Source organism: Geotrypetes seraphini, chromosome 2 (genome assembly GCF_902459505.1).
Source record: "Geotrypetes seraphini chromosome 2, aGeoSer1.1, whole genome shotgun sequence".
Classification (NCBI taxonomy): domain Eukaryota; kingdom Metazoa; phylum Chordata; class Amphibia; order Gymnophiona; family Dermophiidae; genus Geotrypetes; species Geotrypetes seraphini.
Genome location: NC_047085.1, coordinates 387,672,276 through 387,690,428, shown reverse-complemented (window position 1 = coordinate 387,690,428; position 18,153 = coordinate 387,672,276). Strand labels below are relative to the sequence as shown.

At 44.4% G+C, this 18,153-nt stretch overlaps 1 protein-coding gene across 5 annotated transcripts in view; it reads left to right on the top strand.

The window, feature by feature from the left end:
* CREB5 (cAMP responsive element binding protein 5) overlaps positions 1 to 18,153 on the top strand; it is a 786,358-nt gene that overhangs the window by 589,393 nt on the left and 178,812 nt on the right. For all 5 annotated transcript variants that reach the window (XM_033930760.1, XM_033930759.1, XM_033930762.1 and 2 more), the window contains one exon: positions 2,128 to 2,254. In XM_033930760.1, the coding sequence (XP_033786651.1) occupies positions 2,128 to 2,254 (127 nt within the window). The remainder of the gene's footprint in view (positions 1 to 2,127; positions 2,255 to 18,153) is intronic.

The window sequence follows — 18,153 nt, the reverse complement described above, 5'->3', positions numbered from 1 at the left end:
AAAAGTAGGGGTTTGTTTTTTGGGGTAATTTGTACCAAAATAACCGCTGAGCGATAATTTGCATGTTTGGCCACCAGAACTTGCTATTTGCTTAGTTTTCCACTATGCAAAAGTGACATCACTGTGATGTCATTGTTTTTGTTAACTGTATAAAGGATGTTTACTGAAGAAGACAGAGCTAGTATCAAGTTTTTGAAACAAGCTAAACATTATGATGTGAAATGATTTATTGTTGTATTTCCAACAAACATTTGGATGTTGAGATTAATGATTGCATGGGAAGAACTTGATCAATGACTGCTGTCATAATTATCTGGTCAAATGCTCTGGATATTTAAATTTTGATCACATGATCCAATCAAAAGAAAGTGGTCATTCAGTTCTGCTGGCATATATACAGTTTAATCCTCAACAAAAATCATAAGCTAGCTCTTTTTAAGTCTCATAAATCTCCCAAAAGTCACTTTCAAAATCCCCTATAAGGTTTAGGGTAAGGGAAATTATTATAGTCCAAATACCTTAAATTCAAGGATAAATCATCACTCTGGGCTTCCGGCTCTCAGAAATCAATCCATAAAACCTACAGTCTCTGACTTTGAGTCCTTTTCTTCAACATTTGAACTGGAACTTAAGCAATTTAGCCTATATGCAAATGAATCCCCCTTGTACAAATCTGCAAAAGTGTTTTGCAGCGCTGACCGGCATGCTGAATGTTCTGCGTTGCTCCTAATGCTCATAGAAACTCTGAGCATCGGAGCAGTGCAGAGCATTCAGCGCGCAAGCCAGAGCTAAAAAAAAATGCTTTTGCAGTTTTGTAAAAGGGGTGTATGCCTTTAGCTCACCCTGAGTCAGCAAGGGAATCAGGAAAAAAAAAGAGAGAAAGTCAACAACTACCTAGTATAGGTCTTTTCCCCAATTTTTCTCTTCCTTTTTCAATCCTCCACCTCTATGTTCTCTTCTAGTTCTCCCTTCTCAGACAGTTCCATGGGGATCTCTTCTTCTTTCTCTTGGGCCTCCCAAACCATCTCTCCTCATTTCCAGAGTCCCTTATCTTCCTTCCTCTTATCCTGCATCTCTTCTAGCTTTGGTGAATAATAGAGGGGAGTCTTCTTGGAAGTATGAAACCTCAGAAGGTGTTTTTGTCTCCTACTTGGGATCCCAGGAGGGTTGTTGTGGGAAAAAGGGACTTTAGTGAGAATCTTTCAGGTATGACTGGGGCTACTCTTCAACTTTTCAGCCAGGACTGGGACCTCCTCATCACAGTGTCAACTTTGCAATAAGACAGTGGCATACACGTCTTTGCATTTGTGTGTCTGTTTGCATGGAGGTAATTGAGCAAGTTCTGTGACTAAAATTAACCTTATTTACTTTGCAAGAGTAGCTCACATGAGATTTTGCTATACGTTGGAAACTATTTTGTTCAAATTTTTTAATCTTGTATTTTACAAGGTATATGACAAAGAATTGGAGCATGATAACAATGTATTGTTGTCTTGTTTTCAATATATTTGTACACATTTACAGAAAATTTGGATTTAAATAGGTGCACAGTGCCTCACGTTATGAGATAAAATGTGTGGGTTCCCTTTTTACCATTCACCGTGTAGGGTAAACAATGACATCACACTGACATCACTTTGGTACAGTAGGGAAAGTATACAGCAGGTTCTGGTGCTCAGTTACACAAAGTGCTGCTTCAGATTTATTTTGAAACAAATTACCCAAATTTGCTTAAATTACACCATTAAATAACAAAGTTAGATGACAAAATCTAGGGGTTCCTATTTTTGCAATCACCATTTTTAGTATTCTGTAATCTATGTGTAAACCTGTGCTCCATCCAGACTAAAACTACCGTTTTATAGAATCGTATATAGGTAGGATGTGTGCATATAACAATGTTCAGGTCATTTCCGTGCATTCCTAGTGCCTGAATCTTGATTTTCAGTGAAATGCCAGAATCTTTGCAGGAAAGCTCAGCGTTTTCCCAGCTGAATGTGTTCCAGCAGTTTTCAGGCCTACAGAAAATGATTTTGCATTGAAGTGGCATGAAAGAAATAACCTGCTCAATGATATGCAATTTGTACCTGCCATGGAGTCTAATAATACTGTTTCCTTTTCTATTAGGCCTGTCCCAGGCTCCCTGTCATCACTACTACATCTGCACAACAGACAGAGACAGCCCATGCCAGCCTCCATGCCAGGAACCCTTCCTAACCCTACGATGCCTGGATCTTCAGCAGTATTAATGCCAGTAAGTCTCTGTCTTTTTCTATCCTTCATATAGGGGTCCTTTTATTAAGGCACGCTAACCGATGTAGTGCGCTAAATGCTAAGGCATTGGATCAGATTGGGCTGACTAGATGGACCATTCAGGTCTTTATCTGCCGTCATCTACTGTGTTATGTTATCCATTATATTCCATGGTTGTCTTAGCATTTCGCATGCGCTAATCTTTAGGACCCCATAACAATAACGAAAAGCTGCTTTCACAAATGACAGCTTTCCTTATAAGTTAGGCTGCACCCCAAAGAGGGCATATTTATCCCATCTTCGGGAAACTGCTGCCTGTCTCCGTTGCCAGGCTCCCGAAGCGGGCTTAGGACACATGTTCTGGATTTGCCCAAATGTTCAAGCTTTTTGGAATGCTATTTTTGTCTTTGTGGAGCGCATTTGGAAAATTACTATTCACCGCTCCCCTTTGTTATTGTTTGGAAATATTCCTCATTATTTCCCTCATATACGGGGAGCTGCTGTTTTCCTTAAATGGACTGTTCTCGTGGCCCTGAAATGTATTCTGCTGAATTGGCTTGAGGGTGCTGCTCCGGATTACTCTCTTTGGAGATGTCGGATGATTACCCTCTTGATGTGGGAACGGAGAGATGTGAACGATCTTTCTTCTCTCCCAGGCCGTATTTTTCAACGTACTTGGGAACCATTTTGGACGACTATGACCCCCCCTGGCTCGCAGCCGCTTGTTGAACTGTTGAATTTCTGTATTCTGTTTTCTTTAGTTATCTCTGATTTGCCTGACTACTGTTTGTTTTAGCTGACTGTACTGTACTTGGGAGGAGGACCCTGGGGGGAGGGGGGTTATTTCTTTTGGGTTGGGTTGTGTTGGGAGGGGGGGTTCCCTTTGGGGACTATGTTTTGTGGGGATTGGAGGTTGTTATTTAAAATGCTGAGCTTGCTTGTTCTTGGCTTGTTTCTTGTTTGTTGCTTTTGTTGAGCTCAATAAAATATATTTGCACATAAGTTAGGCTGCATTTGGATTGGATTGGATTTATTATATTTGATATACCACTTGTACATGAGTTTAAGCAGTTTACAATACTGATACATTCAAAATGAAGGTTACATTTTCAGTCATTAGAAATTTCTCCCTCTCTGTCCCATTGGGCTCACAATCTAATTATAATATCTGTGTCAGAAGTATTAAAATACATCCTAGAGAAATATGAAGAGAAGAAAGTTTTAAGAAAGGTTTGGACAAGTTCCTGAAGGAAAAGTCCATAGACTGTTATTGAGAAAGACATGGGGGAAGCAACTGCTTGCCCTGGATCTGTAGCATGGAATATTGCTACGCCTTGGGTTTTGGCCAGGTACTAGGCACCTGGATTGGCCACCGTGAGAACGGGCTACTGGGCTTGATGGACCATTGATCTAACTCAGTAAGGCTATTCTTATGTTCTGGATGTACTGTGAATACTATAGGCATACAAAAAGGCAACATAAGACTATGCATACATACACAGATTATGGTGAGTAATCGCATAGGGTTCCATAGTGTTGATGGAGCAGAGTTGATTTCAATTGTGTACAGATGCTGTTTCTTCATATTTCTGATTGTCTAGAGCAGGGGTACAGAACTCCGGTACTCAAGAGCCATATTCCAGTCGGGTTTTCAGGATTTCCCCAATGAATATGCATGAGATCTATTTGCATGCACTGCTTTCAATGCATATTCATTGGGGAAATCCTGAAAACCCGACTGGAATACGGCTCTCGAGGACCGGAGTTCCCTACCCCTGGTCTAGAGGCTAATTTTTAAAGGGGCACTTTTACTAAAGTGCATTAAGGACCTGATTCTGGAAACGGCGTCTGCTGCAGTAGGCGCCTCCCGCTTGTCAATCATCACTCGGCGCCGTGTCCAGAATCACATCTATTTGTTTGTACAGATGCCTTACAACAGTGGTTCCCAAACCCTGTCCTGGGGTACCCCAGCCAGTCGTGTTTTCAAGATATCCCTAATGAATATGCATGAGAGAGATTTGCATGCCTGTCACTTCCATTATATGCAAATCTCTCTCATGCATATTCATTAGGGATATCTTGAAAACCCGACTGGCTGGGGGTCCCCCAGGACAGGGTTTGGGAACCACTGCCTTACAACATGTAGACCAGCATTTTACAGGTCTACATGTAAGGCATCTGACTTATGCCTACGGAAGCGCCTAGGCATGCCTATGGGTGTCTAAGGCCACTCCCGGCATAAGCCATGCCTTAGACGTCCATAGGCATGCCTAGATACCTCTGTAGGCACGAATCAGATGCCTACATTGTAGGTGTCTTTTGCCACATCAATTTTTTTTAAAAAAATGTGCTTCCTGATTGGTCCGTTAGACGGCAGTAGGATGCCTACTGTCGCCTACAATCAGGACGCTGTTTCCAGAATCAGGATCTACATGTGTTCAGGGGAATTCTGTATATGGAACTGAATGTTAAGCGCTACTTCCTCATTTAATTTTCAGCATGAAAAAGTGTTCTGATGGATTCAAGGTGTCGAAACATGGCAGATCTGCATGAAAGCATGCTTATGTGCCCCTTTTAAAAATAGCATCTGTTTCCATGCAGATTTTCAAAGAGGGCATGATCATGAGAGCAGCATGGGCAACCCAGGGGCATTCCTTTAAAATGCATGCACTGTGTTAGGATTCGGGGTATCTGCACCCAACTTGTGGATCAGGGAGAGTGAGGTGCAGTGGTTAAAGCTACAGCCTCAGCATCCTGGGGTTGTGGGTTCAAACCCTACTGCTCCTTGTGACCCTGGGCAAGTCACTTAATCCCCCCATTGCCCCAGGTACGTTAGATAGAATGTGAGTCCACCAGGACTGGCAGGAAAAATGCTTGAGTACCTAAATAAATTCATGTAAACCATTCTGAGCTCTCCTGGGAGAACCGTATAGAAAATTAAATAAATGAAGATTTACACTTGGTTTAAGTTGGTATAACTCTTTGCGCCCAAAGTTGAGTGTAGATCCCAGTGCTACGTGCAGTTTTATGAAGGATGCCGATCCCAAAACTCCTGTGACAGAATACTGTTCAACGCTGATTTTTGGGGGGAGGGGTTTGGCAGATTTTGGATTCCATTTATTGAATCCACACCTTAAGGCATAGCTAGCATTCAGTAACATGGTACTCCATAGATGTGTTAGAACGTGTTGCAGTAGTTTGCTTGCTATTGCATATTATTGTATTTTTCTTTATTTTTTGTCTCAGGGGGTGTGACTTTGACAGAAAGAGGGTATGGAAGTGTTAGTCAACTAGGACATTATACTTAGCGTACACGGACTCAGCCAGGGTTAATGTGGAAGAACTTGTTGGTTCGAAAGGGTTTCTATACTTTATGGAAACTAAGAACTATTAGAACATACTTTGATATTAATTCTTTTCGATTGCTGGTTCAGTCACTTGTCCTTAGCCAGTTGGACTATTGTAACATTTGTTCATCTTGTTGGTACCCAGAAAAACCTTCATAGACTACGCATAATTCAGAATGCAGTAGACTGATTTTCAATTTAAGGAAATCTGACCATATTACTGATGCTTATTGCCGACTGCATTGGCATCCAGTTGAGGCACGGGTTAAATTTAAATTCGGCTGCATTTGCTTTAAGGTTCTAACAGGCTCAATTCCTGAGTATCTCATGGAATCTTTTATTATTATTACGAGCTCTAAACATCCTAGAAAATTGCATCCACTGTTTTCATTCCCCTCAGTTAAGGGACGTAAATAAAAGAAATTTCAGGAACAACTGCTATCTTTTCAGGCAGCCTCATGGATTAAGGATTTAACCAATATATTCGCATTTCCAATTTCATACCAACAATTTTGTCATGCCTTAAAAACATATCTTTTTAGGGAATCGTTTGGAAGATAGAATTTGGATCCTTATTCATATGTATTATTAATTTTTGTGAACCGCATAGAACTTAATGGTACTTGCGGTATACAAGTGAGTTTTATGTTATGTTATGTTATGTAGGTGGTAAGTGGTCCCATGTTAACTCTGCAGTTACATAGGGCCGTATTCTCTAAACCAGTGGTTCTTAACCTGGGTTCGACCGAACCCAAGGGGTTCGGTGAGTCAGTCTCGCGGGTTCGGCGGAGGTCAAAACACACCTCCGACTCATATAGCGCTTCGGTCACGTTCAATCATCTATCAGTTATTCAGTGATTTTGATCAAGACTGATCGTGTACTCGGTTTCTTGATCTATCAATCTGTAATTAACGCCTTAAATACATCAATCAATTCCTGATCAAAATTTGTGATTTAACTGATAGATGATTGAACGTGACCGAAGCGCTTATGATTCGTGATGATACGCCCCGCTTGTCCATAATTGGCTGCAGGTGATCACGCAACATCGCTTGGCCTATCTGTGCTGCAGGGGATTTGATGCGCACAGTAGTCGAATTGTAACTGTTGTGATGGTACGTCGTGTGATGCCTATCTTAATATTTTAATCCCTTACTAACTATGTCGAGCAAAATACGAAAGTGGTCGGACGAATATGTACAATATGGATTCACATGTATAACGGAACATGATGGGAGTCAGCGTCCTAATTGCATGATTTGCAATGCCAAGTTGAGTAATTCTAGTCTAGCTCCGGCAAAACTAAGGGAATAAAGAAGGGTTTGGTGAACACGCAAATGAAACTGGTGGGGTTCAGTACCTCCAACAAGGTTAAGAACCACTGCTCTAAACGGTGCTGCTAGCGGCAGCTGCTTTTAAAAAATGGTGCAGATCACATGTCAATCACGGTGCTATTTAGAGAATAGCAGTCACGTCAAAAGTAGGCGCCAGAAATGTAGGGCAGGGTTTTACAGTCCTACATATCCGGCAGCTACTTTCGCCGAGGATCACGTCATAGAGGCACCTACCAGCGTCTACGTCAACTTCTAGCACAAATCACGCTTCTTTTTAGACATAGGTGCCTCTACGGACAGGAGTTGGCCACTGTCAGGTGCCTACAGTTTTTAAAATTCAATTTTAATTAGTTTTAAATGATGCGGTTAATTACCACATCGTTTATCACCAATTAAACCACTTAGACAGCAGGGGGGGGCACCTTCTGCCGCCTAACTTTTGGCACAGCTTTTTTAAATTTTTTAATAAATCTTTATTAATTTTCAATTTGAGAACAGTGCATTAAATTATACATGCAATTAACATCACAGACAGCGCTTACAATCGATCAAAGAATACTACAAAATATTTTCCCCCTCCCTCCCTCCCACCCTAATTTGAGAACAAAGACAAAGTGCTTTAAATTATATATACAATTAATATCATAAACAGCACTTGTATTCGATCAATGAATATTACAAAATATGTTACCCCCCTCCCTCCCTCCCACCCTTCCTGGATGTGCAAATCAAAAAGGAAAAATAAAGGCCTAACCTAACTAATCAGAGTTAACAAAATTCATCAATGGACCCCGTGTTAATTTAAATAGTTTATTATGACACGATATTTCTGAATTCATTTTTTCATATTTATAACATAAATATAAAGGGCTCCTTTAAGCTGCGATAGCGTTTTTAGCGTGCACAAAATTGCTGCATGCGCTAAACCCGTGCTACGTTGCTAGAACTAATGCCAGCTCAATGCTGGCGTTAGCATCTAGCGCGCGCGGCAATTTAGCATGCGCTAAAACCACTATCGCAGCTTAGTAAAAGCAGCCCTAAGTTTCCCACCAAAAGGAGAAATTAAGGGGTCCTTTTATCAAGCTGCGGTAGGGGGTTTAACGCGTGTAATACCGCGCGTTAAACCGCCTGCCGCGCTAGCCGCTAACGCCTGCATTGAGCAGGCGTTTGTTTTTTTGCCGGCCGCGGTTGTTAGCGTGTGATGAAATGTCCGACGCGCTAACCCCACTAGCGCGGCTTGATAAAAGGATCCCTAAGTCTATCCCAATTTTTCCAGCTCTTGGTAACCATTTGTATGGCTATCCCAGTCATAATGATAAAGAGTCTGCTTTTATACCTTTCTAATGGAGGTTTAGTTGACAACAATGACCCACAGATTACCACCTCATAGGACAACGGAATCAAAGACTCCAGTATCAAATTAATTTGTCCCCATATTGATTTCCAAAACTTGAGTATCAAAGGACAATAGAACAACAAATGATCCAGTGTCCCTATTTCAAGATGACAATGCCAGCTTCTATTAGACTTTGAACTATCTAACTTTTGCAAACGAACTGGGGGTGCAAAAAACTCTATGTAACAAGAAGAACCAGGTGTGTCTCATAGATGCTGACACTGTACATCTCATCCTCCAAGTCCAAATCCGTGGCCATTGAGTAGCAGAAATCTCCTGCTTTATCCCAGGAAAAGCAGGCAGCATATTCTCTACATGTGGGTGATGTCACCGACGGAGCCCCCTAGCGGACGTTTTCGCAAGCAGACTTGCTTGAAGACCTTCAAGCTTGCGATTGGCCTGCGCATTCACGCGTGTCCCTCCCGCCCAGTCTAGGGCATGCGTCTCCTCAGCGTGACCTTAGTTCTCTGTTTTCCGCGGAGCCAGAAGCACTGCTCCCTTGCTTCGCACGATATCATTGTCCCTCTTGCACCGCGGCTTGTTTGGTTAGTTTCAGTTGAGTCGCTGTGCCTGCGCATTTGTTTTCCTTTCTTTTTCATTTTTTTCAGTTCGTATATTTTTGTCCAGGTTCCTGGCCTTACTCTGGCTGCCTGGCCTTGCGGGGCAGCGGTCGTATTTTCTTCTTATGACCCGGCCTCGTTCTGGATTTAAAAACTGTACTAAGTGCAACTGGGTTATCTCCATCACCGACCCTCATCGTTGGTGTGTGGAGTGCCTGGGTGCAGAGCACTGCGCTGAGCCATGTCCCCGTTGTGCGACTTTGCAATCGCGGGCTCTTCGTAGGAGGGTGGCCAAGATTCTTCAACTCTTTGGCCCCATGGCTCCTGTGGGACAGGCCTCGAGCTCAGCCTCGGCGCTCTCGTTGGGTACCTCGGCCTCGAAGTCCCCATCGGCCTTGAAGGCTCTGGCCTTGGCTTCTCCTGCTACTCCGGCCTCGGGTAAGTCTCCTCTTTCCTCCTCAGGTGTGCCGGCAAAGAAACCTACCTTGGAGTCTCATGTCAGTGCCGCCTCATCGGCATCTTTGAGACATCACTCTAAGCGTGCCTCCTCACGTAGGGAATACTCTTCCTCGAGGTCACCCCCAAAGGAGCGCACTGCTGCACCTAAGACCCAACCACCTTTGGTCTCAGTGCCTATGTTAGAGGACATGCTTAAGGCTATACTTACCATGCAGCTTTCCTCGGTGGTGAGCCAACTGGTCCTGACTTCAACGCCACTGACCTCGGTCTCGACCCAGTCTCGGTCTGACCAGCCTGAGCGTCCCCTCGTATCTCGAGTCCATGCCCGCAAGACTCACCGGGTTCCCTCGAGTGATTCTTCATCCCTCGAGTCACCTGTGACTTTTCGGGGCTCCAGGCCAGGGGCCCATTTTTCCCCCGCTGCTATGCCGTGGCTTGCCCCTACTAAAAAACCACGGCCTTCTCTGCCCCTTTGGGGCAGGTCTCCAACTGCGAAACCTTCCAGGTACACGCTTGTCCTCAAATTGGACTCTAGTGTTTGTTCCCCATCGAGGCGGATGCCAGCCTCTAAGGGGTCTTCGAAACTGGTGGAAAAATTTTCTTTTGCCCCATCTTCTCCGAGACTTCACCAGCTGTTTCCTCAGCCTCGGGGTCTTCCCTGGTCCATCTTGCACAAGGTCATTCTTCAACGCCCCCCCAAACACTTTAGTCGAGCCTCTTTGGTCTTCCTTTCGCGGGACTCCGAGGCACCGGCTTACTATTTGAGGGAAATTTCTCCCTCTTTCTTGGCTGCCCCCAGATCTCGCTCGGGGTCTCCTCAGGAGAATGTGTCTTCTTCTTGAAACTCCTCCTTTACTCGTTTCATCTCTGACATGGGTAGGGCCTTGAACATGGACCTCCAGTCTGAGTCCCGTTATACCCAGGAATACCTGGCGGAAATGGGTGTTGATCATCTGTCCCGTGAGGCGCTACAATTACCATTGCACCAGGTTCTCCGGCAGACTTTTCTCCGGAACCTGGAAACCCCATATGCGGTCACAGCCATTCCCTCCAAGTTGGAGTCCCGTTACCGGACGATCCCTGTTAAGGGGTTTGAAAGTTCTCAGCTTTCTAACCAATCCTTGGTGGTTGAGTCTTCCTTGAAAAAGTCTAACCCTTCGAAGGTTTACGCTGCCATCCCTCCGGGCAGTGAGGGCCATACGATGGACAAATCTGGTCACCGTCTTTATCAAAACTCAATGATGGCGAATTGTGTCCTCAACTATAATTTTTCTTCACGTCCTACCTCCGGTTCTGTGTGGAAGCCCTCCGCTCGTTCCGGGAAGCTGGGCCGGATTCTCGGCATCAGGAGTTTAGTCTCCTCGAGGAGACCCTCTCCCAGCTCCGCCTTTATATGTTTCAGGCAACCTACGACGCCTTCGAATTGTCATCGAGGGTCACGGCTTTTGCAATCGCCATGCGTCGCCTCGCTTGGCTCTGGATTGTGAATATGGATCTGAATCTACAAGATCGTCTTGCCAATCTCCTGTGTGTTGGTCATGAGCTTTTCGATGATTCCATCAAAGCGGCCACCAAGCACCTCTCGGACCATTAAAGGTCCTTCGCCTCCCTGGTGAAACTTAAACCGAAGGCCCCTCCAACTTGGCAATACAAAATTACTCTCCGGAGGTACCCACAGAAATCTACTCCTGCCTTCTCTCGGCCTCCTTCGAAGTGGCTGCAGCAACAGCAGCAGCGTCAAACTAAGGCCCAGCCACCGGCTCCAGCAAAGACTGGGCCGTCTTTTTGACAATTCTGGTCCAAGCCTTCGGGCTCCCTTCCTCCTGGAGCCTTCCCCCCTTCCCATCGGGGGTCATCTCCATCATTTCTATACCCAGTGGGAAAGTCTTACCACCAACAGTTGGATGTTTTCTATCATCCGGGAAGGGTACTCTCTTCACTTTAGTCACGTACCCCAGACCTGCCTCCAAGAGAGTTTCCTTCTGCTCAGCTTCAGCTGCCTCTCCTTCTGCGGGAAGCTCAGGCCCTTCTTCGCCTTCAGGCGGTCGAGGAGGTTCCCCCGGACCAGTGGAACACCGGATTTTATTCCCGGTACTTTCTGGTACTAAAGAAGATGGGGGATCTGCGTCCGATCCTGGACCTCCGTGCTCTGAACAAGTTTCTGGTCAGGGAACGGTTCAGAATGCTCACCCTTCCTATGTTGTACCCCCTCTTGGATGAGGGGGACTGGTTTGCTCGCTGGACCTCAAAGAGGCGTACACGCAAATTCGAGTCGAGGTTCTCTTCATCCCAACCTACAGTCTCTGCACTTGACGGCTTGGTTCCTCGAGACTTGATGCCCTCATTCCAGTTCTCACAACCTGTGTTGGACGTCCTGGAGGCGTCTCGGAAGGAGTCCACTTGCCAATGTTACCATCAGAAGTGGACTCGCTTTTCTTCCTGGTGTGCTACTTGACAGCAGGAGCCGCTGTCTGCCCCCCTTATCTGCTGTCCTGGATTATCTTTTACACTTGTCTGGCGCTGGACTCAAGTCCTCTTCGGTTCGAGTCCACCTCAGTGCCTCTAGACCGGGCGGGAGGGGCACTCGCGCATGCGCGGGCCAATCACAAGCTTGAAGGTCTTCAAGCAAGTCTGCTTGCGAAAATGTCCACTAGGGTGCTCCGTCGGTGACGTCACCCACATGTAGAGAATATCTGCCTGCTGTCCCTGGATAACACCTGTTACGGTAAGTAACTGTGCTTTATCTCAATACTCCAAATATCTTTTAGGCTAGGTTTTGGCTTCTTATGTAAATATTCAGATAATAATTTATACCACTTAGCGGCCTGATGCCCTAGGAAATCTGTCTGGAAACATAGGCTTTTGGCATAGCTTTCAGAAATTGGGCCATAGTGCCTGGCTTACAAAAAAAAAAAAAAAAAGAAGAAGAAGGTGGGAAAACCCTCAAAATGCCACAAAAATCTGCAGTTATTGCATGGTAAAATCCTGCATTAACATGCGTTAACTGTACATTTTAGTGCACTGTAGTAACAGGGCCCCTGAGATTCAGCGTATCTTCAGGTGTTCTTTTCAGTCAATTTTATAAGGACAAGTAGACCCCCTACTTTTATATCCTGTATATCTGCCCTGAAGCAGATCTAAATTTCCACACCTATAATTTTTTTTAAATACTGGTAAGTGTGTAAATTAGCACATTTTCTAATTTTTGCATGTACATGTGCACTCTGTTCCTGTACATCCCCTCTGCAAATTACACCCATCATGTCAAAGTGCTGGTCAATATTTTATATATATGAAAACAACTTAGCAAATTCTCTATAGGGGGATAATTTTACAATTTTCTGGTACTGGAACATGTATTGCTTGGGGGAGTGGGAGGAGAGGGGAGGAACCCTGTATGGTATGTTACCACGGTCAAATGTGTACATGCAGCTCTTTTGGTTTGCAAATTCTATTCATTTTGAAATGCCTTTTGAATTTTTCATGGTGTCATTACAAATGAGTTTAGCTGAACCACTTTACAAGAGGTTCTCTGAAGGTTTGATTAATTTTTTTGTTGTTGTTGTTGCATTAGTGAGGCATTAAAAGGAGGACTAAAGGGACCTGGAGGGTGCATGGAAATGTTGAGTGGTTGCATAGTCCCAAGTAATGAAACAGAACCCCCCCCCCCCCCGGCCCATTACCTATATTTTTAAATCACTTGTGTCTTCTGTGCTTTAAACAAGCTTGTTTGGCTTCCACTGGACACTGAGCACGCAGTCATTTTCAGCTAGACTTTTAAAAGCTCTTAAGATATCTAGCATGAGGAGTGCCCTGCTGAATTGGACCCTGCTAGGTCTAACCAATCAGAGGCAGTTGAAAAGCCAAACCCATTTTTTGCCCTGCTGCTAAGAATCAGGTCAAGGAAACACTGGCACAGGCATCCGGACGGCATGAGAAATATTTTTAAAATACAATGCAATGGCTGTGAAACGGTGATGTTTACATATGGGAACTTATGCTCATCTACCCAAAGTGAACACATTTCAACTGAGCAAAACCAAATGTACCAATGGTCTTCAGTCATGGTTTACGATGCTTTTATGAAAGGAAAGCATCTGTGAAGGAGGTGGGGGGGGGGTGGAAATGGGTCTGGCACAGCATGGACGGGGAGAGGGACCTTGGGGTGATAGTGTCCGAACATCTAAAGGCGAAAAAACAGTGTGCAAGGCAGTGGCTGCTGCCAGAAGGATGCTGGGCTGTATAAAGAGAGGCGTAGCCATGAGAAGGAAGAAGGTGTTGATGCCCCTGTACAGGTCATTGGTAAGGCCCCACTTGGAGTAGTGTGTTCAGTTTTGGAGACTGTATCTGGTGAAGGACGTAAGAAGACTCGAAGCGGTCCAGAGGAGGGCGACGAAAATGATAGGAGGCTTGTGCCAGAAGACATATGAGGAGAGACTGGAAGCCCTGAATATGTATACCCTAGAGGAAAGGAGAGACAGGGGAGATATGATTCAGATGTTCAAATACTTGAAGGGTATTAACGTAGAACAAAATCTTTTCCAGAGAAAGGAAAATGGTAAAACCAGAGGACATAATTTGAGGTTGAGGGGTGGTAGATTCAAGAGCAGTGTTAGGAAATTCTACTTTACGGAGAGGGTGGTGGATGCCTGGAATGCGCTCCTGAGAGAGGTGGTGGAGAGGAAAACGGTGACTGAGTTCAAAGAAGCGTGGGATGAACAAAGAGGATCTAGAATCAGAAAATAATATTAAATATTGAACTAAGGCCAGTACTGGGCAGACTTGCACAGTATGTGTCTGTATATGGCCGTTTGGGGGAGGATGGGCTGGGGAGGGCTTCAATGGCTGGGAGGGTTTAGATTGGATGGAGTAGGTTTTAACGGAGATTTTGGCAGTTGGAACCCAAGCACAGTACCGGATATAGCTTTGGATTCTTGCCCAGAAATAGCTAATAAGAAAAAATTAAAAAAATTAAAATTGAATCAGGTTGGGAAGACTGGATGGACCATTCGGGTCGTTATCTGCCGTCATCTACTATGTTACTATGTAATGAGAGAGTGGTGAGAAACTGAAGATGGGACGGGAGGAAGGAAAAGGAATGAGGAGCAGTGGAGGAAACGGAGGGTTGCTGAGTGGATGAGAGGTTAAAGGTTAAAGTTTATTTTATTCCATCTTTAACAGGGTGGAGTATAATAAAAGCATTCACAAAAATTACAAGTATATAATGAAATTGCAAACAATAAACAAATGTAACATCATGAGAAATTCAGCAGTTTAAGGCTGTCTAAATTCTCAATGTCGTTCCCTAGTTCATTCCTGTGTCAGTGTTGCCCTTGCTGGCCCTCTTTAGTGTGAGCCAACCAATAGCAGGAATTTGTCTGCTCTTTCAGCAGCAGATAAGCAGCCTTGATGCCCATCCTGTCTGTGGCCTCTCAGTGAACCTATGTGTTTTCCTGCACCTGTCAGGAAGGCACCAATTAGAAACCAGAAGTTTCCAGAATGGAGTGGAACTATAATATAGAACAGTTGGAAGTATCTGGAAACTGATGGAAAGAGAAGAATGCTTTATGATAAGCAGTCTGGTAACAGAAGTATCCATACCAACTCCACCCCACCCCCTCCCTCCCGTGTTATATATGTCAACTCCAGGCTCCTTAAATCATCTTAGGCCCCATCTCCTACCTCTTTCCTGCAGACCATGGGGGAAATCCTTTCTTGAAATGACTGCAGCAGCCACCTGAATGAAAAATCAGCCTGTTATATCATTGATTAGCATTACAGAGGCACTTGCTTCAGAGCAAGGATTCATGGATCAGGGACAAATATCAGAAACTAATTTGCTGGCTTGTGCAGTGTGTCGGTATGGAAAATCTCTACACCCCCAAAACCTTAAGGAGCAGGTTCCAACCAAGGCAGAAGGAGATAACATCTAATGAGAACTGGTAACATCAGCATTACAGAATCAAAAGTGCCTATCATCGAGCAGCCTGATTAATTAATTAATTAATTTTAGGTATTTATATACCGCCTATCAAGGTTATCTAAGCGGTTTGCAATCAGGTTCTCAAGCATTTTTCCCTTTCTGTCCCGATGGGCTTACAATCTATCTAATGTGCCTGGGGTAATGGGGGATTAAGTGACTTGCCCAGGGTCACAAGGAGCAGTACAGGATTTGAACCTACAACCTCAGGGTGCTGAGGCTGTAGCTTTAACCATTAGGCCATTCCTTCCTCTTTATAAGTGTTCTTATATGCCCTACAGCACTGATAACTTTATCAAATTGTTTACTAAGGGGGAGACCAGGATTCATTTCACCCTATTTCCCTTTTGAACATTGATTCTTCTCTAGAACTTTGGCTGACAGAATGTCTCCTCATCATCTTGATGTAGTGGTAGCGGACCAGACGGGTTCTGTTCATAATGTGTGATTGCTCATAGTCAGAAACAACAGATTCCTGCTTGCTGGTCAGTCTGGATCAGTGGTCTCAAACTCGCGTCCCGCCAGGTACTATTTTACGGCCTGCGGTCTATACTAGTGCTGTCTGAACTAGTGCTGCCTGCTCTTTGCAGCGTCCTCCAGCTTCCTCCCTGGCCTTCCACTCTTACCTTCAGATAATTACCGTAGTCTGCAGAGAGAATTGCCGGTGCTGTAGCGATCCTTGCAGGCTGCCGTCCTCCTCAGCAACGATCCTGCCCCTGACGTCAGAGGAGGGGCAGGACTGCAGCAGAGGGAATGTGCTGCGGAGGCCGATGGCAGCCTGCAAGGAACGTTACAGCAAGGAAGGATCCTCTGCAGGCTGTGATAATTAACTGAAACTAAGACCGGGAGGCCAGGGGGGAAGGTGGAGGACACTGCAAAGAAGGGGGAAACATGCAGGCCTTCAGGGGGATAGGAAGATTTATAAACTATAAAGAGTTATAGCTCATGCAAAATTGTCATTTCTTTAATAAGACATTAACTATTTTTTTCTGCGGCCCTCCAAGTACCTACAAATCCAACATGTGGCCCTGCAAAGGGTTTGAGTTGGAGATCAGTGGTCTAGATGCTGCAAAAGTGTATGACAAAGTCAGCTGGCCCTTTTTATTTCATAACCTAGATTTCCCAGGTGTCAGTGGGTGGTTTCAGGGCAGCCATTGCAACACTATTCAAGAATCACCAAGCATCATTAGTAATTAATGATATTCGCACAGAATCTTTTTTTCTATAGAAAAAGGGACTAGGCAGGGCTATCCCCTTTCCCCCACTGCTCTCTGTGTTATCTTTGGAGCCTTTATTGTGTACTTTAAGAAATGAGAAGATGGTAATGGGATTCCTATGGATCAATTGAAATTGAAGACTAGCGTTTACTGATGATCCTTTATGAACTTCACTCAGCCTGAATCTTCTTTGCCAAATGGCTCTTGAGTTGATTGAGGAATATGGATTATTGGCAGGACTCTCCTTACATTTAAATGTCACTGGCTTTAACTACCCTACTGTCTGTTCAAGCTCAGTGCCCTTAGCAGTGGGCTCCAGGGCAATTTCATTATTTGGGCATTTTAATATCTTCTGACTTAAGTAAGTTGTATAATGTTAATGTACAACCATTGTTATGGTCCACAAAGTATTGCTCAGTGCCTAGAAAGCTTATTCATTATCGTAGATGGGCAGAATTCATTTGTTCAACATGTTATTAGTACCTTGCTGGCGCTACACTTTCCAAATGTTACTGCTTTATTTTAAATCTAAAGATGAAAAGTGTCTCTCTAAGTTGTTACAGTCATATCTTTGGCAAGGGAAACAGGCCCGGTTCTCCCTAAAGAACATTTCTTTGCCAGTGAAAAAAGGGAGGTCTTGGTCTTTTGACTCTGCATCACATGCTGAATAGCTGTGGCACGAGACACGAGACACATTAATGACTGGTTCCATATCACCCAGGGCTTCTCATGCACTGCATTAGAATTGTCCCCACTCAAAGAAGAACACTTCTGTGAATTTCTACACCTAAAGATCCTTCAGTTATTAAAACTGTGTCATCTTTGCACCTCTGTGCGGGGTCTGGAAGTAAATATGTAGTTTTCATGGTATCAATCCAAAATATACCCCATTCTTGCCTATCAGAAATAAAGGAGTCTTTGCCCCAGGCTGTGATAACCCCTACTTTTTTGATTGGGAACTCAAAGGTATTACTGGATAGGGACATAAGAATAGCCTTACTGGGTCAGACCAATGGTCCATCTAGCCCAGTATCTCATCTTCACGGAGGCCAATCCAAGTCACAAGTACCTGGCAGAAACCCAAACCATGCCACCGATCCAGGGCGAGCAGTGGCTTCTCCCATGTCTGTCTCAACAGCAGTTTATGGACTTTTCCTCCAGGATAAAATCATTTCAGTTCTTGCAGGAAGAAATCCATTTGACTTCAAAGGATATGTTTGCATATTTACAACTGATTTACATTCAGGTACACAAGCATTTTTCCCTATCTGTCCCAATGGGCTCACACTCTATCTAATGTACCAGGGACAATGGGGGATTAGGTGACTTGCCCAGGGTCATAAGGAGCAGTGTGGGATTTGAACCCACAACCTCAGGGTCCTAATCACTGCACCACATACTCGCCATATAAAACACAATCGTGTCTTTATGCGGTTCACCTTATGCGATTAAATGTTGAATGCTACACTCAGTAGCCTAAATGCTGACTGTGTATGCCTGGATATTCAGCACTGGTTCTCGGATATGGCCTAGCATCAGATAGCTGGGGATGATGGCAGCGGCGACAGCCCCAAAAATGCTCACTGTTGCTAGCTGAATATCTACC